Genomic DNA, 19,942 nt, shown 5'->3' with positions numbered 1-19,942 from the left:
GGAGAGAAATGAATAGGTAGTAGAGAGAACCTTGTATACCGTGTGGAGTTATGTTTCTCAAAAGCAATAAATGAATACTTTATTTTCATTAATTAAATCATATATGATACATTTCTAACCCTTAAATGACCCATCATCCGGTGAATGAGAAAGTGTGTTAAAATGTGTGGTTTAAGGTGTTTCCCCCAATACGGGTCATGTATGAGTCACGATCAGATAACACACATTTTGACATACATTTTTGACATTACATATAAATTAACAACCTCCTCACCTCTCGCCACAAACCCAGAGAGCAAAAATTGCCATCCTCTGCAAAATGTCAAAACCCAAACGCGTTGCCACCGTGCGAATTTCACGGATGATTGTTTCATAAAGATTCAAGAAGCACAGTCGCCCCTGGATCTTCTCCCTCGCTAATGGTGGGCCAGAGACCAATGGTTTCCAGTTCTTTATTTGTGCAGAAGATTAATCTTCAAACAGCTTCTTCTGAGAATTATACCATCGTCCTTGTAATAATAATTCCATTTCTTAGAAATCTACAGTAGAGTTCATTGAAATCTACTGAAAACTAGTGTTTTTTTTACCAACTAACAGTTAGTAACTTTTTTTTTAATCTTTTACCTTAAAAGACGTACCAAATGCTTACTAACACTCCAAAAATTCATTTTTTAAATGTTTGACATAGAAAGATGAGTGGATACCAATAACAATTGCCTTTAATTATTATCTTCACTTGTTTGTTCTTTTCTTTTTTTATAAATATTTTTGGGTGGCAATGTGGAAATCCAAACAAGATTTAAGTGGCATTGGCATAATTCAGCCTAGATTATTTCATATTTCCCAACAAAATTATAGATTACTTAAATTTACCAAAACGATAAAATAATGTGATCAAATATAAACGCAGCAAATTGGAACTGTTAGACATGGCAAAGTATATGGCGCTAAACGTGAGTTAATCATCAAAGTCAACGCGGAACAACCCGCGAAACTTCAAAGTCTGGAATATCCCTGTCAAAAGGCACTCAGAATATAAAGCGAATGGAACGATGCCACGTGGTTATCTGACCATTTCAATTCAAACTACCAAACAATGCGACCTCACATCACAGTCATTGAACTTTCAAGTAAATAATGGTGGTCCTTCCACATCACTATGTTTGAATATACTTGCATTACATACGGTAAGCATAAGCTCATATATGTCCTTCCACGTAACTTTCTCAGACACCAATGTGTGTAAGAAAATCTCACCTTTCTTAATATCGCTTTGTATTAGGTAAAAATCTCCATACATTAACGTTCTAAATATAACATCTTGAAGATGACAAATCTCCATACATTAAAAAAAACATGATCACCAAGCGGGATGTGACAAATGTCGATAGTTTAGTAAAGTTAAGCTAAACATCCTGGAGAAGCCGAAACATGTCTCAGTTGAAAGTTCAAAACCAACTTATCGTCTACAGATGGGAGCATTGTAAAATATCATTCTTCTTGCCTTATTTTTTTTAATTCACTGTTGATTAATAAATATCCTTCTCAATCAAACCGTTGACAAAATCAAAGATTGTTTGGAAATAATTAAAGTACGATGAATTGATAATTAAAAGTCAAGAGACGACGGTTCAACGAACGGTAGAAAAGAAATTGCCAAATTGGTTTCCACGACCCAGTTACCCAGGCATTGGTTGTCAGCGACGTCAGTCTCAGGCGAGGTGATTTTTCCGTCCGGCCAATCACGCATTTACAAATTTGCATTCATACAAACAAAAGTCTTGAGTTTAGGAGGTATAAATCAAAAATACTATTCCCTACTTGGCTGGGAGTGGTTGTTTGCTTCTAGTTTCCTGCTTTCCCACGAGATTTCCGTTCCTTGTAATCACGCGTTAATATTCCCTCTCTTTCCTTACCAACCCAAATTCAGTCATAAAGAAAATTCTCATCATTTTTCTCAGTCAAACATAACAACCCATTCTCATTTCTACACTCTTTCCTTATCAGCCTGCCTTGTGCATTGTTTCTTCCCAGGCCTATAATCTTGACAAGCTTCATCATCCTTTTTTTTTTTTTTTTTTTTCTTTTGAGAAAAATAAAAAGACAAATAAATTTTATTTGGCTCTGTCTTGCATCCTCTCTGCAAATAGGTATGTTTTATTGTTTTTTTAATTGATAACGGTGTTTTACTCTGTAATTGCGGTTTATATTTTCTATGATTTCTCTTACTAAGCAATTGAGAAATTGAAGAAATACTTTGTTGCTTTCTTCTGCAAATACTAAGCAATTGAGAAGTAAGTCTTGTTGCTTATTATTTAGGTGCAATTGGAGCAATCTTCCAAGCTTTTAGAGTTTGGGGGCAAACAATGGGCGGGGTTTGCTCAGGAGGAGCGTCCGCTAAGCAAAATATCGATATTAATAATGGAGGGAAGACTTCGAGGTTTTCCGGGAAACTCAAGTCAATTCAGAGCTTCGGCAAGCAGAAAGAGAACTCTAATTCTTCATATCCTGACGCAATTGCCCCTCGTATAACACCAAACAGGTTTGATTCTGGCGAGCTGCGATCCTCAATTTCCCGCGAATTGAAGCCCTCAACCCCGGCTAGGACTGGGGATAGCAAGGTACCAACCAAGTTTTAATTTTGTTAGTTTTTGTTGCAATCAAGACAATGAATTTCTAGATTGTTTTCGTGAAATAAGTATTGACTGATGCATAGGTACTTAATTTTGCTTTAATTCTTGTGTTTTCTGTTGTAGGTCACCCCAAAGAACTCGTTCATAGGAAGAGCTGGCATTGTTGGCCTGGATAAGGCAGTTGAAGTTTTGGACACACTTGGCAGTAGCATGTCTAATTTGAATGTCAACAGTGGATTTCTTACTGGCGGCGCTTCTAGAGGCAATAGAATATCTATCTTATCGTTCGAAGTAGCTAATACAATCACCAAAGGCGCAAACTTGTTGCAATCTCTTTCAGAAGAAAACATCCAGTTCCTGAAGAAAGAGGTTCTTCATTCAGACGCTGTACAAAACTTAGTTTCCAAAGATATGAAGGAGTTGCTAAGCATTGCTGCTTCTGACAAAAGGTTGTTGCTTGCTGTAGAGAATAGCTTGAATTTAGTTGAAGCAATTTATTCCCTCTTATTTTTTCAACTTTTACTTTCCTGGCCATCTGCAGGGAAGAGCTTGATGTCTTTTCCAGGGAAGTAGTAAGGTTTGGAGACCTGTGTAAAGACCCACAATGGCATAACCTGGGTAGATACTTCTTAAGGTGAGGCAAATTTGGGAGCTTATGCTATGATTATATTTATAACTTTTTGCTAATTTTAATATGATCTGTGAAACCATATTTCAGATTAGATTCAGACGATGATTTAGGTTACACTCAGCTGAGATCAGAGGCAGAAATGACAATGCAGGAATTGACCACTCTTGCTCAGCATACTTCTGTAAGTTGCATTGATATACTTCTGGGTTTTCCTTTAATTTTATGTGTTTATGCAATTTTGGGGCATGCTGCATTAATTATTTATACCCTTTGAATTATATGATGTCTAATTAGTCTTTAAAGTACTTCTGCTTCATCATTTATCGACATTTCGCGTTCCTCTCTCTACACTTGAATAACACTAGAATTTAAATATTGGATTACCTAATAAATCAAACTTGTAGAAGCTAACCTTTTAAACATTTGTAGGAATTATACCATGAGTTAAATGCTCTGGACAGATTTGAACAAGATTACCGGCGAAAGCTTGAAGAAGCAAAGGCTTTGCATCTCCCTCTTAGAGGTTAGGCATGGAAATCTTTTTTGTTTTTTTTGTTTTTTTGTTTTTTTGTTTTCCCAGTTTAAGTGAGTGTAGCCATTTGAATATTTGAATTTGCTTAACTTATAACACTGTAACAATTTCTCGTTGCTCCCTTTGGAATTCGTTTTTCCAATTTATATTACACGCTACTGCAGTCACTACCTCTTGTCACAGGAGTCTGCCATTTATGCCATACTTCACTTGCACTAACTTTGCTGTTGATACCAAAATGATAGTACCAACAAATAATATTTCTGCTACGGTTGGCAGTTAATTTTTACATTCTTTCACCTTATGTTATGCTTTTGTGGCCCCTTGTTTCCCCTTTTACAATCACAACAAATTACGTATAAGTTTTGTTAGTGCTTATCAACTCCACTTTTACTGACAAAATGCAGCGTCTGGATGAGCTTTTAATTTTGTTCTCCCCCTTGAATGCTTACTTTAATTGTTTAAGTGTCAGATTTTTGCTTGACACCTCTGAACAATAGCAATGCAGTAATTTATTAACAGGGAATTCTCTTTGTAATTGTAGGAGAGAGCCTCATGATGTTACTCAGTGATTTAAAACAACAAAAGAAGCTTGTAAGGAGCTTGAAAAAGAAATCTCTTTGGGCTAAAAACTTGGATGAGGTACTTTCGTGAACCACTTGTTAAATTTCTGAAAAGGATAGCTCCGTGAAATTTGAAAACCTTTTTCAACAGAAGGCATAATTATTTGCTACTATTTGTTCGAGCCAGTGCATGCTTATTCAAAAAAATCAGCGACATTAGTCAAAGTAATCAGCGGTTAAGCAATGTGTGCAATTGAAAGATATTGCTGCAATTATTCATTATTTGCCTTCAACAGGACATGATGAATTTCATTAGAATTCCTTTTTTACTTAATGCTATCACATTATTTTTCCCTTTGCAGATAGTGGAGAAACTTGTTGATATTGTTACTTATACACATCAAGCAATCCTGGAAGCATTTGGAGATAATGGTAGGAGCAACATCTCACAGATTGATGCTTGGATACGTAGGCTTTAATGGATATACATGTGTTGCTCATAATAGATTTCTTCATCCTGCTTCAAGGAACTTTATGAACAACTCGAAATTGTTTATCACTCAGTCAATTACATCTTTACTCATCAGGTGTGACATTGATTAGCGTGGAGCGTAGCAAAGATCCTCAAAGACTAGGAGTAGCTGGTCTTGCGTTACACTATGCTAACATGATCAACCAAATAGATAACATTGTAAGCTTACTTCTTTATGTCCTTATATCGTGCATCTTATAGAGTTGGTATAAATTTGCAAAATAGAATGTAATCTTAATCTTTAATAGGCGTCCCGACCTACCTCCCTTCCTCCAAATACAAGGGACACATTATATCAAGGGTTGCCAAATAGTGTTAAGCAAGCGTTACGATCCCGATTGCAGACTCTTGATGCCAAGGAAGAGGTATTACAAAATGCATGATACATAGACATTTGTCCATTATTATTTATTGTAATTTTCCTCATCATGTTTGCATTTCTCTACATTTTGGAGCTTCAGCGTTTCAATTTATCACATCCCTTTCCCTATTGTGTTTTCTGCAGCTCTTGGTTTCTCATGTCAAAGCTGAAATGGAAAAGACTCTCCAGTGGCTTGTTCCAGTTGCCACAAATACGAACAAGTATGTTGTGTAGCATGTTAATTGGAAGCTGCTGTCATTGCTTTGCCTGTGTTTGTTTTCATTCTTTTGAATGAAATTTTCCAACTAATTTTATGACTTATTGTCGTTTACTGTCTTGCATTCACTCATGTCTGTTTTTTCTGATGTTGCAATTTGTGGCAGAGCACATCAAGGTTTTGGTTGGGTTGGAGAATGGGCAAACTCTGGGTCAGTCAAGGCCTCTCTCTCTCAATATGTTCTGATACAATTGATATTGAAAGTATAAGATGCATCTTATCAGTAAAATGCATATGATGATTCTGATTTTATTTCTCTCTTTTGACAGACTTGAGTTTGGTAAGAATTCATCCTCTGAGATTAACTTGATCCGACTCCAGACACTATATCATGCAGACAAGCAAAAGACGGATGTCTACATCCTTGAACTAGTGACATGGCTTCACCATCTGATCAACCTTGTAAGGCATGGAGATCATGGTGGTTTGAAGGCTTTGCCTATACGGTCCCCGACTCGTAGAGGATTGGATATTCACTCCAAGATGCAGGGATTTGTATCCAATACCAACAGCACTAAGCCCCCAAGAATTCAACTTTCAGAAGAAGATCGAAACTTGTTAGATGAGGTCCTTGGGAGGGTGAAAAGGGTTCCCGGAGTTAGTAAAAGTCAGGAATTTAGTATTGCCAAGAAGAAAGGAACTGGAGTTTGGTCTTTGAGCAAGAGCACTGGGAGTTCCCCATCAAGGGAGTTGAGTGCAAGACGAAACTCGGATCAGACTAATGCCTTGGATGTTATGGATGGGATAGATTCAAGATATTGAGAGACTTCAGTTTCAAATTTCCAATCACGCATTTGTTTTTCTTCTCAAAAATCCAATATTTAGTTAATCATATCCATTCCCCTCTGTATATATGTATTCAGGCGAGCTATTTGTTTTATTGTATATATACACCTGTTATGGTGGTTCCTAATTTTTTGTTATCAACGTCAACATGGTAGCACCTATTTATTTATGCATATACGGGAATTCTTTTATACTGATGTTGCAAATGGGTAGCTCAACTTCAAGGTCTGTTTAAATCCATGTAAGTAAATTTAGGTTTTAGTTATAAAAAAACTTTCACTTTTGAAAAAAGTCAAAAAAATTTCAAAAAAGACAAAAATCTTTTAACTTTCAAACCAAAGACATGTAAATGTAAAGGATTTCTTAGGAAATCCAAAAATAAATCAGGGCAATTTTATTCATTTTGGCTTCTTTTAAAAAATTTCTCTCACCTTCGGCCTTTTCCAAAGTCTCATGCAAATTTTGTTGACATAACAGACATTCTAATTTCAGCCACCCATTAGATAATGATATATTTATACCATGAAAGAAGTTAAGGTTTCACCCAAAATCAATTGGCAATGAGAGTAGCCCAACTCTAGCCCTTGCAAGGTTTTCCAACTTTTCAATGTGGGACATTTTCACCTTCACTTTCTCACACGCTCTTATACGTATGACGAATTTTCAAGTCTAACATGTGGATAACATATTGAATGACGTGGAACCTTAACTTTCTTTAGGATCAAACCAAGTTGCCCGTGTGTGATTAGACTTGGCAATATTGTATACGACCGGTTAACACAACAGGAATTCACAAAAAAATTTCAGTATTTGGATATGGGTTATCGTGTTGACCCATTAGCCATCCGATAAGCTATCGTGTCGTGTCATGTCAATTTGTGAATACCCGTTAACCCGTTAAGCTCAAGGGCTATATATCTTATTTTCTTTCCTTCTCTCTCTCTCTCTCTCTCTCTCTCTCTCTCTCTCTCTCTCTCTCTCTCTCTCTCTTCAAAACCGAGCAACCTTTGAGCTCTCTTCTTCTCTCAACTTGAGAGTCTCATACTATTTTATTTTATTTTTTATTTTTGGTACCGATTGATTTTTTAATTGTTTAAAATTTCTGTTTTTGTTTTATTTATTTTTTTAAATTATTAACAGATTATCATATTGTGTCGTGTGATTCGCGAATTGTAACGGATCATGTTCGTGTTTGACATTTTAAACTCGTTTTCTTATCGTGTCGTGTTAACTCGTTAAGAAAAATGAGTTGACACAAAAACAACACGAACGCCAAGTCTCTGTGATACGGCCATTAAATAGATAGACTAATAAGAAAATCCATTCAATGCTAAGCATTTGAACTGACGATTAAAAAAATACTTTGTCCCAGCTATTTGTTTTCTGGTTAAACAATTAAAAACAAAAAATAAAAAAAATAAAATAAAACTGAAATAGTGTTTGGTGTTTATTGAGAATAGGGATCAGATGGTACAAAGATTAGGGTGCCCAATTGTCGTAACCAGGCTTTGGGGCGGACACCCATCTCTCGCATAATTATTGCGAATACTGACCACTCATCACATCCCGTTTCTGCCTGAAGGATCATGCTTTCTTCAGTCTTCCTTTCGTGTTTTTATATAACCCACTTCGATCCCTCTTCTATCTCCACATCGATGTGGGACTGCTCTCTTTCTTTCTCTCTCCACTTAAACTCATGCGTATCTTGTTCCACTCTATTTTATTTAACTGGTGGTGAGATCCATATTCCACAGATCATTTAATTAAGATGGTGAGAAAAATCCATAGTTCTACAAGATTTTAGATCGTCGAGGAATGAGATTTTGCATCAATTAGTCAGGACACGTACAACAATACAAAGTTAATTTAAGCTCTTCCATTCCACCAGGTTTCAACTATGATTTAGCTACTGAGATTAGTGTAAAGGGGAAAGGAACTGGGAGGGAGCTTCATATTGTGGCTCTCTCTCCCTCCCTCCAACTCTTTTATTCGCGCCTATATCGTATGCATAATTACTAATAACAACAATAATAATACCATAGCTCTTCTTCCATTAATTCTCTGCAGCCTTCTGTGGTACCTCCTCACAGTCCACATTCCTCGAGTGTTCCACCACAACACTGGACCATCAGTTCAAATGTAATATTTAATTTTTTTTTAATACAAGAGATTGTCTAAACTACAAGAAGAGAGGAGTTTCTCACACATATTCTACAAAGATACCATGGAAGTTCGATCTTGATGAGACCACTAGTTTGCAAATTATTGTCATTTTCTAATGGACTAGACCGCATTGAGGAACATCTTTTTAAATTGTTATACACATACATACAATTCAATTCATCAATAGAGTATTAGTTGAATTGATTCAGGCTTTTAGTGTGCTCCTAAGTGGTCATGAGATCAAGTTACCATGGTACACGTGTGTGAGTTTCCCCTACCCCTTCCTAATTTTGCCCCCAAAAAAAACATTGAATTAAAAAACAAATAAACAAACATTGACGTGTTGGGGGTAGTGGTGGTGGTGGACCCTGCGTACGGGCCTTGTAAACTTAGTTTGGGCCTATAGAGTTTTGGGTTGGCAATTGTTCATCCTAGTAGGCCTAAATGTGGAACAAATGTTTCTTAACTTAAGCCCGTGGGTGATCTACGTGGTGGGGTCTCATCTCATGGATTCAAGGGAGATAATCATATAGTTTTCTTTTGTGTTTAGTAAAAGCAGTGATCGGTGATTTGCTTCATCATCACTCACACACTTACCAGCTTTCTGACACGTCGCACCGCTCAAATTTAATTGCGGCACATCTTCCGCTGCCTAGCTATTGAACATAAAAAATTATGGAACAAGACAGACACAACAGCTCCACGGCCACAGAGACTCAAACTGAAAGTATTCAGAGAGAGACAGAGAGGGAGGGGGGCGCAAACTATGAGTCAGTAAGTTGTATTATCGAGATAAATGTTGGGGTTCCTCACGTGCGGGGCTTCGGCTTTGGGGATCAGAATCAGATCACAAATGTTATCAAATTCCTCAAATGCATAATTCAGTGCTGTCTTACTCGTCTTTTTAATGAATGCATCGATCCATCAAATATATGTTGCTGCTAGCTTCAGCCTGAGTCAGAGTCCATATCACTCCCACCGCCCATTGTCTCCTAACCCAACACTCCATCCATGCACATGCTTTGCTCTTTCAAATGAATGCTAGGTTAGATGATGGTTTTATTCTTTCCACTTTATGTCAACCCATTGTTTTTCCTTATATAATCATTATATGAGTCAACTACGTTTGAATATTATTATTTTATTTCTAAAATGCCCTTCCTCTATTATGTAGCGTAGCCAATAATTAAGCTAACATCTGAATGTTAAAGCATCAATTATGAAATGAATTATTAGTTATCATAGTTCATGCATTTGCCCTGATTTCTACTAAAATGCTAACTTTTGTATTACAATATGACCAACCAACACATGAAATCCAATCCTCCCACAACTTGCATGTATGTGATTTTAAGTGGAATTCAATTCTATAATGACACTTTCCCACTATGTATCCTCTCAAAAGTTCCTTTTTTTCTTTTTTCTTTTTTGGTTGAACCTCTCAAAAGTTCCTACCCCATGATGTACAAGTTTTTCTCAACCTTCTTCATGTTAAAGAAAAATGTGAACCTCCCAACATAATTTTATTATCATTAATTAAATAACAAGATTTTATTATTATAGGTTCGATCCATTCGAGACGTAGTGTTATGGAATGGCCCAGTTAAACTTTAAAAAAAGGAGGAATATAACTTATAAGCAGTCAAATAGCTTTTGGCTGTGCAATTCTAGACAATCGGCAGCTTCTTCTCAACAGTCTTGGCTGTGCAATTGTCGACAGCCCCTTCTCTTCTCATATACGAGGAAACAAGTATTCTTCTTATTTTCTCCTATTTAATTATCTTCTGCTATTGGGTTATTCCTAAAAGATTTTGTTACAGTTGAACATTACTATCGCGTTGATGTGTTTAATGATGTGACAGATTGCATGTTGAGGGAGTTAAATGACAGATTTCCAAAGCAAATAGTTGAACTTCTTATTCTTAGCTCAGCATTGGATCATCGTAATTCCTTCAAGTCATTCAATATTGAGCATCTATGTAAACTTGCTGAGAAATTATATCTTGATGATTTCATTCAAAGTGACTTGAAAGTTTTAAAAATTGAGTTGATGTATTTTCAAAATGATATACATCGCCTTCCCTACTTTAAGGAATCACCACTTTTCCTCAGTTATGTGAACAATTGGTGGAAACAACTTTGGTAGAAAACTACCATTTGCTTTACAAGTTGATTCAGTTGGTGTCGACTCTTCCTGTTTCTACAGCAACAATGGAACAGAACGAGCTTTTTCATGTATGAGAATTATTAAAAATAAACTTCGGAGCACCATAGCTGATGAATTCCTTGCTGACTGTATGATCCTTCACATTGAAAGAGAGTTTGCTAATAGTATCGATAATGCAGAGATAATTGAGGAATTTAAGATTTCGAAGTCTCATAGGGTAAAGTTTTAGATTTAAAAGTTTAGTTTTGTGTTGCATTGCATTTTTTTATTTTTTGTTTTATTTTTTTGTTATTAAGCTTTTATTTATGTATAGATATGCATATTTGAGGGTAAGGATCATTACGTCCCCCCTGACTAGGTGTATATTTTTATTTTTATGAATGAAATTCACTCGTATCATTGAGTTTTTAAGGTAAGTTTCGCCTACTTGACTTTTGAATCATGGATCCGCCATTGATTTTTTATATTATTTTATAGTAGAGATGGACCAATTAAAAAAAAATTTTTAACATTTATGACTCTCTAAACTGGAGAGCATGATTGAAATTCAAATTTTATAAAGAGTTCTTAAAATAATATTTATATATTTTTAATTTAATTTTAATTAAAAAATAAAAAACATGATTGTGAATACTCTTATACATATTTATATGTAAAATAAATAGGTATTACAATGAATGGTAGATAGAATCAAATCTACTGTATTTGTACAAATAAATTACTTATATCTAACGAGTAAACCCGACCAAAAAAAAATATATAATCAGTAAAAAGAAGAAAAAAAAAGGACTTTGAAGTCTATTAAAACTGCCAGCTGGGTTCGAGTCACAGTCAGGCTCTGTCGTTGACGTGGCTTTAGTCTTATCCTAAGCTCGACAGGAACGTACTTAGGTCTTATCCTAATTTAATTTGAATTTTCCCATAAAATAAAAAAATTATATCATACGTGGTGGTCATTGCCATTGCCATTGGTCATGCTCGTACATGATGGATGGACGACAGACTTCCAAAATCTGATGTGGATGGTCAAATCCAACTTGAATACTAACGAAGGGTGGGTGGGTCCCATACATACTGCCGTTGTTTCCGCACGTCGGTAACTCTAAATCCACATGCCGCCGAAGTGGGTCGCCCGTCGTTTACATTGCTTTACAGTGGTTGCGCCGTGGTTGGGTGGGCTATACCATGTGGGCCTCCTCCTCACTGCCTCTTGCCTGCCTTCCAATCCACCATCTCAACAAACCGCGTTCTTCCAAAACTTTTTATTTATTTTATTTCCATTTATTTTTTGCATTAATTGACCTTTTTGCGCTTCTTGTTCGTTAGTTAGTTTCAAACTTAAATACTTTTTATATGATTAAATGTAACTTAGAAAGATGGACAGTGTTTGATAAGATATTTTTTTTCTCCCATATAGCTTGCCTATTTTATCATTTTGATTTATGTAGTTTTAGTTTTGTTAATTTTATTTTTATTGTTTTTAATTATGAGCATTTCAATAATACATTCAATTTCTATTTATTCTGATATATTCGAGCCAAATTCATAACATATTTCTCCCAATTCACTTAAATTTAAACCAAGAGATTCAAATTGTTTTTGAAACTCTTAAGTTCTTGAACCGTGCCTAAAATGAATGAAAATAGCTCTAGTTCGTATTTTATTGTTCGATGGCTAATATGAAATGAAACACTTGTCTAAGTAAAGGGCATGTGGAGTGTCATTTAATTGCTATGAATTCAAATTAAAGTCAGGTTTTGCTTTTTTAATTGGTCAATATATGAGTCCATGTAGTTCGTTTCCGCGTACGTGTTGTTGGCGTTTGCCATCCTGCTCATACATACAAAATCTAGTCAAACGCCAAGCCAAACAAAACTGCAGCGACATGTGCTGTCTAAGATTCCTGGACAATGCACACCGACGTTTCGCTGAGTCAGCACAGTCCAGATACCACTGGATAAGCCTATACTACAGTTCGTTAACCCACCCCACATTTAACCATGGTTTGTTTACCTTATCCGCCTTTTGTCCGCCCATTGTCTATAAAATCACAAATCACCCACCGCTCCATTCATAACTTCGTCAAGCAACGCAAGACAACGAAAACTCAAACTCTTCCTCTCCTCCAATCAAATTTCAAAGATTTTAAAAATGACTTCCATCTCATCCTCATCCTTCACTTGCTCCTCCCCTCTTTTCTCCGCCGCAGGATTTGCCAACGACAGCCTTCGTTCTCCTCCCTCTTCTATCACATACCGTCCGCTTCGCGTCTCCGCCTCCTGCACATCCACCGTCGACAGGCCACGCACCCGTACTGGATCAAGCTCCTCACTCTACGAGGTACTCGGGATTCACACAAGCGCCACGTGTCAGGAGATCAAGTCTGCTTACCGTAAGTTAGCGAGAGTCGTACACCCGGACGTTGCCACTGACGGTCAAACATCGGCGGACGAGTTCATGAAAGTCCACGAAGCTTACTCCACTCTGTCTGATGCCCAAAAGCGCGCGGATTACGACCGCATGATGTTGATCAGTCGGCCACGCTCTTCTTATTCGTACGCAACAACAATGTCAGCGTCGGCAGCTGGCCGGAGATGGGAAACCGACCAGTGCTGGTAGATTGCAGACATTTACATATGGATAAATCATTAATTAGCACAAGCTAATTAATTTCATCAGGGGAAATTAATCAACTGGAAAGGCTGCAGCGGTGCCTGTCCGTTTGATGTGATGTGACAAACTGCTAGCTAGCCTCGTGCGTTTGTGTGTACATAAAATATAGTGATCAATGTCTAGCTAAGATCCTTTTACTGTAAGCTGAAGGCGCCATTTTTTACAGCCTGAAAATTCTGGGTATTTGTATTCCCCCAATTTCATATCAGCTTGTAACTTGTAAGATCTACTTTTGGGATGGATCATTTTTATAAAGATCAGTTTATTTTTATATTTTCAATATATATTCTTGAATAAATATTGAACAACGGAGAGAGGATGCATAGATAAATAAATAACTACACCCTTGCAATGGAAAATAAATAACTTTTAATTCAATTTCGGTTATGAGTTAAAATTCGATCATGGAAATTGGAACTATGGGCTGCTGCATGATGAGAGCCCAACTGAAACATCCGCTGTTTGAACTCTTTAATACTGGGCCGGGCCGTAGCTTTACTTGTATGATTCAATTTATAAAAAAAGGAAAATATAAGTAAATTATATTATACAGTGCTGTGGTGTGGTATAGCAACAAGCTGCAAGAGGAAAAAAGGGGGAGCGATGGCTCAAATGGGACGGCTTCTTGTAAGGCAATGGCCGGTGCTGCAGCAGCATTGCTGTACCTTCCATCATCTTCTCTACTCGCCTTTACTTCCAGTAACCACCAAAACTGGTTCCCATCGTTTCTCTTTGACGAAAGTGCACTTGGCTACTCGCGGCGTCCATAAATTGTTACGCGGACTCAGACCCTCCGACTACCAAGATGCTAACATCGGCAGTTCGGGTTCGGGTTCGGGTTCGGATTCGGATTCGGTTACATATAAGAGCCGCAACGAGTTGAAGCGCCACGCCCGCCGTGCGGTCCGCTGGGCTATGGACCTCTCCTCCTTCTCCACCCCTCAAATCAAACGCATTCTCAGGTAACTCAAAATTGAAAATTTTATTCATTTATTTGTAAAATTAGCTAAGCTATTTTAGTCTAACGTATAATTACGGTGTTGGGGATGGTAGAGTGGCTTCTCTGGACCAAGACGTGCTGGATGCTCTGATTTTAGTGAAGGTGCCGCCCCTGTAATTGAACTTTTTGGTTAGTTTATTCTTGGCTGTTTCAGACAAGTATTAGCTAGTGATTTGTTTGTTGAAGCTAAGCTGTTTGTGTTATTGTCGCAGAAATTTGGACCTGATGTCCGAGAAGGGAAGAGAAGGCAGTTCAATTATATTGGTATGCGTAAAAACTTTGTGCCGTGCCTAGAAACTAAATTAGGCTTCAACTTTCTTATGTAAATGAATCGAACTCCTATGTTGTTATGTTTGAGCAGTGCTTTTTTCTTTTTGAGTTTCAAATTGGCAACTGTTAGTCATGAACAAGTCAAGTCAAATGTCAGTAACAGAAAACTTGAATCTGTTTAAGCCAATCATTTCTTGCATCTATACGTTCTGTGATCTTATCTTACCAAAGTGCATTCAATTTGTGTAAAGGAAAAATGCTGCGAGAAGTGGAGCCGGATTTGATGGATGCTTTAATTCAGGCTACAAAAGACAGTGACGAAAGTAAGCTGCAAGCTTTATCTGGTCCAGAGACATTGAGCATTGATGATAATGAGGAGCAAGAAGAAGCGGAAGAAACTGATTATGAGGAGGAAGAAGAGGTATGATACTGATACTAAGTTTGAAACTGTGCAACAAAGTTTGCTGAAGCTTCCTAAGTAGTTTACAGACATATTTAATCTTATTATTTGAGCATCGATTGCAGGGTTCTCACATTGATGTAGCTACCAGATGGTTTGACGGTCTGATCAATAAGGACGTTCAGATCACCAATGAAGTATATTCAATTTCGAATGTTGAGTTTGACCGCCAGGTAAGTTTAACGCCATGCTTGCTATTTTTAAGTTTGGTTAAGTGACTTTCCACTAAAAACCCCTTCATGAGGGCACTAGCATGCGCTTGAACCACCAGCTTATTAAGTCTCATACCGGTTGTTCGAGCGTCCTAAGGGATCATTGTTTCTGTTTCTTGCTCTTTATTTCTAATGTTAGCCTCACTTACAGGAATTGCGAAAACTTGTCCGTCGAGTGCATTCAGGTTTGGAAGACAAAGTCAATTCAGAGGAGAATGGGGGAGCGAAAGATGCAGCAAGAGTGAGTGCTGAAAAGTCACTCACCAGGTTCCTTTGTTCCCTTGCTAAAAGTAGCCTAGTGATTGATATGTGATGTTTTAATTTCTATCAAAAATTTTTTTTTTGCGCAATTACGTTATATTTATTGAAGAATGAAGTTTTTTGTTTTCTTGGCTGTACTTTGAGTTGTGCAATTTTTATTTTTAAATTTTCGCAGAATCATACCGACTAGTCTTAACATTAACGTAGTTGTTTGGAAGTAGTCCAAGTTGGTTCATAAAATTGTTACACAGCAGAGTAATCCTAGTTTGTAGTTAGCCACTACAGGCAAAGGAGTTGAAATTCATAGGTTATACGGGCATGGTGCAGACGGTGTTGTCCATTATCTTCCATTTAAGTTGTACAAAATCATTTTCTAGGAGTTGACCCAGAATTGGAATGAACTTGAGTAAGTTTGTATTGCCTTATCTCTTGATTCTGTACTAGTGTCCTGCTACTGCTTGTAAATATTTGTCGTTGTCCAGTAAATTTTAACTGGATGAACAATGAACTCTACTTCAGGCTGGCTCTACTTTGTTGACTATTAAAAGTTGTCACGGTTCAATCTTATTGATTGAATTCGGGCTGGGAGTTTTGCCTTCAAAACAATGAATTTGAGTTGAAATCATAAGAAAGCAACTGTGTTACATGTATTGAGTAGGCATGCAGGATCTTACTCGTACTGTAGACTGTAGTGAAGAGTCGGATGGGTTAAAATAAAATAAAAAATTAATGGTCGTACTCGTGGGCTTTTGTATGTGGGCTTCTTATTGAAGACGTGGATGGAACCAAACCAACCCACGCAAGCAAAAAGCCTTTTGGTTAGATTATTTGTCAGAACATCTTCTTAATTAATTAGTAGTTTCCTTGGCGGGGCAGGCCAATTTTGGTCATCAAGTGGTTGATGAGAAAGGGGAAGGAAGGGGAGGGGACAGAGAATAGGATAAAAACACCAGTGTGTGTGGCCACAAGGACACTAGAGAATGTAAGCAAAGGTCCAATTCTAGGACGCGAATGAGAAAGTAACGTGGAGGTTTGTCATGTCATGATATGATAGACAAGAACAAGGTTGGGTGTGCAAATAAGCAATCCATCGACCCTCTCTCCTCTCCCTCCTGCGGCTGCCTGCATCACAAACACAATAATGATAATAATGGTGTTTTGTGTAATCAACTTGGCTTGCTTTTTGCATCAGCTGATTTGATATGATTTATTATTGTTTTGGTGGGGGGCATCCACGTCAATGCTTTTCTGACAAGTTGTTATCGAATTTTACTAACTTGATTAAAATCCTACAAAGCAAATTTAAAGTGCGTTTAATCAGCTGATGATGGAATATGTTTTCCAAAGTTTTAGCAACTGACGGAAGCTCGTGGATAAATTATCTTTTAAAATACAATCATTAATAAGAGGGCACTCACTCAGCAGTTTGAACATGTTGGGCGAATGTCTGTATACCACAAATTGCAATGTATTTTCCGATGACTAAAGAGACCCTTGTGTATGATATTATTGTGTTTGACGGACAGACAGGCACAATTTCTGATGCACATATCAAGAAAAGTGGCAGTACGATACAAGATAATTTTTTTCTGACAAAAAAGGAAGAAAATATTTTTTTAATTAAGAAACAAAAAAAGAAAAAGAAGAAGATATTTGTTTTTGGTCGGAAAAATTATCGTTAGTAAAGTTGTTGTTTAGTAGGGAAGGAGCTGTCGGATGTCAGCTGGATTAGCTACTTTTTGATGATAATCAATGAGTATTGCTTTATATTGTGAGGTGGTCCCTAATAATCCCGTCGACATGGGGCATGAACATGGACACGGACACGGACTGCAAGCTCCATCCATCCATTCATTCATTCATTCCAGAGAAAGGGTTTAGGAATCAGCATAAACCCTTGTTTGAGGTTGCACTTAAGAATTTAGACATTAGAGACATTAGAGAGGCATTAGAATTCTTGATTGTGAAGTGATTTTAGAGCCCACTGGCTGACTCAATCTGCACAGACATGTTGTTCGTTGTTAATTGTTGGATTGGACCCCCTGTGAATCTGTGATGTGAGGGCAACAAAACTGTGTAAGGGATAAAACAAAAGGAAACAACAGTCTGCAGTCTAATATTATTAATTTGAGAGGGAAATTAAGACTTGAAAGACAGAAGAGAGAGAAGAAAAACAGAATAAATATTCCAATAATGCATGCTTTTGTTTTGTTCATAACACGGATAAAAAAAATGAAGTAGGTAAATTGCTTGTAAGACAAGATTTCTTCAACTGTGAATCTGTGATGATTCACATTAACACCTTGATTTACTGTACCTCAATTAATTGCAAATTAAAGAATGGAATTTGATTTGACCCACACCCAGCCGATCAAGTAAGAATAAGATTAGCCATCTTGCTTCTCAACTCTTTAAATGGCGTGCTGTGATAGATAGCTAACTTGTAAAGACAGAAACATGCTAAGGTAGCTTGTCCGGTCTAAGGTGGTGGCTATGAATATATGCATTTATTTATTTAAAATACACAAACATAGTTACATAGTTCAGTTCCTTCCCAGGGACTGGGACTGTAGTCTGTATGTAGGAGGAGAAGTCAATGAAGTATCTGCAAATATATACTTGATCGTGATGGATATTTATTATTTAGTTGAATAAACATATTTTCCAACTCCAAGGGCTGCTAGCTAGATAGTCATACCAGTCTTCTTTTTTCAAATGAATCGTTTTCTGGTACCACCATTCTTCCTTAGAGGAGGGAGTGGAACATCTCACGACCTACTTATTTGAAAATTATTGCTAAGTATATGTGGATGTGGTTCTAGTGCTATTGGTTGATCAATTTGAAGCAGTTGAACGATCATGTGGGTTTCTGAGAGACAGTCTTTGGGAAGTTGAAGCTAACCTTAACTGCACTGCATGCTTCTTTCTTTTTCTTGTAATTGGACGTTGGTCGCAGCTTAGTCAACTTATAGATAGATCGAATCAGAGAAGAATTTTGGTGAGACAATGTTGACCCTCCTATGCTATCAGCTATCCTATCCATGTGTGTTAAACACTACCAGAAGAAACGTGCGCTCGCCAAAAAGAAGGACTCACTCGGTAAATTCTCCGGCTGCTCTTCACAAAGGTCAATTTCCATTGCCATACGATACTTTTATTCATATAATAACAAGATTTCATAAAATCTGGGAAAACAAACAAACATGTACGTGTGTTAAAAACAATTTAATATTTTGTTTTGTAACCATCTTACTCTTATGTTGCTTGCTAATTTGGTTCGGGGATAATAGACTCTCGGATCTTCTTAGGGAGCTGATTTTCCCATTCCTTTCTTATTAGAAATTGTATGTTCCTATTCATTTTTTGTCCACTTACACTGTCTTTTTTGTTATAGTAAAAACTATTAAAAAACAAAAAGGAGTGAGAAAATCACCACCTCTTCTTTTTTGTTGAGCAATTTACAAATACCAAAGTATATTATGAATGATTTTATTTGGAAAATGATTGCTTATAGTTTCTAACTTCCTTCTCAATTTGCATATTGTCATTAGAGGCATATTCTCTTATTCTTACCTAGGTCGGTGGTGAGGGTGACCCAAACCAAAATCTTAAAATTAAGAGTCGTAGGGATTTTGTGCTCTCTCTCATTTTATTTTCTTAATTAGCGAAAAAATAAGCCAAGATACTCGTTTCACATTTTGAGAGAGCACGTGGACATTTGGTCTTGTCAATTGGTTACCTATCAGCTGTCATCCTAGATATGTGTCAGATTTTTAGCATGTTGTATAAGTTTTTCAATAATGCCATAGGCATTAATTTTTCGTTACCATTTTACGTGTTAAATGACATGTCAATTCATGTCATATGCCACATTATCTTTGTTAATTTTCTTCAATTTTATTATTATTGTTTCTGCCAAGTTATACCAACATCTTCTAACAGAAGAAAGAAAAGAAAAAAAAATCATTGTAATGACTTTCATTAAGCACAGTGCCACAATTGATTTTTGTTCATCTTTTAAAGGAGTTGAGTTCAACAATCAAATGTTTCTGTCTCTTCTCCTTTACTCAGATCTTCCTGTATCATTTGGCTTCTTTGGCTTTTGATCGAAGAAAGAGAAACAATTCACAAGAAGCCGCATAATAACTAGGAGTGGTCGCAGTTTGATAACCGTGAATTTTTACCCAAACTGCAAACCGACCGACTATTTGCGGTATGATGATTTTTGAAACCGCAAGCCGACCGCTTTTTGCAGTTTAAATAAACCGCAAAAAACGGTCGGTTACCTTGAATTAGCGGTTTAAAACCGCAAGTTCTTTTTTTGTCATAAAAATCAAATCTTCTATATTTTAGGCCTAATTTTGATGCTTCTTTTGAAGCCTTTTGATTTCAAGCATACTTTAACCCAAAAATATAAATTA

The 19,942-nt window shown here is 36.8% G+C and overlaps 3 protein-coding genes across 4 annotated transcripts; all 3 read left to right on the top strand.

Moving 5' to 3' along the window:
* LOC18793969 lies at nt 1,789-6,506 on the top strand. Of its 2 annotated transcripts, none has more exons than XM_007221946.2 (13): nt 1,789-2,150; nt 2,320-2,621; nt 2,757-3,082; nt 3,175-3,267; nt 3,352-3,445; nt 3,694-3,787; nt 4,341-4,438; nt 4,722-4,791; nt 4,947-5,050; nt 5,140-5,256; nt 5,397-5,473; nt 5,636-5,680; nt 5,799-6,506. In XM_007221946.2, exons 2-13 carry the CDS (start codon nt 2,367-2,369, stop codon nt 6,289-6,291), a joined length of 1,866 nt encoding a protein of 621 aa, XP_007222008.1. In that variant the 5' UTR covers nt 1,789-2,150; nt 2,320-2,366; the 3' UTR covers nt 6,292-6,506. The 2 variants fall into 2 exon arrangements, with proteins under 2 accessions (XP_007222008.1, XP_020410774.1); XM_020555185.1 differs by having other exon boundaries at nt 1,865-2,150; nt 2,285-2,621.
* On the top strand, nt 12,702-13,598 carry LOC18789866 (chaperone protein dnaJ 11, chloroplastic). Its single transcript, XM_007223592.2, has one exon. It carries the CDS (start codon nt 12,797-12,799, stop codon nt 13,262-13,264), a length of 468 nt encoding a protein of 155 aa, XP_007223654.1. The 5' UTR covers nt 12,702-12,796; the 3' UTR covers nt 13,265-13,598.
* On the top strand, nt 13,862-15,695 carry LOC18789104. Its single transcript, XM_007223367.2, has 6 exons — nt 13,862-14,280; nt 14,372-14,420; nt 14,531-14,582; nt 14,840-15,009; nt 15,114-15,221; nt 15,412-15,695. Exons 1-6 carry the CDS (start codon nt 13,922-13,924, stop codon nt 15,571-15,573), a joined length of 900 nt encoding a protein of 299 aa, XP_007223429.2. The 5' UTR covers nt 13,862-13,921; the 3' UTR covers nt 15,574-15,695.

This window comes from Prunus persica, chromosome G1, assembly GCF_000346465.2.
Source record: "Prunus persica cultivar Lovell chromosome G1, Prunus_persica_NCBIv2, whole genome shotgun sequence".
Taxonomy (NCBI): domain Eukaryota; kingdom Viridiplantae; phylum Streptophyta; class Magnoliopsida; order Rosales; family Rosaceae; genus Prunus; species Prunus persica.
The sequence above is the reverse complement of the archived record's forward strand: the minus strand, read 5'-3'. Positions and strand labels throughout refer to the sequence as shown.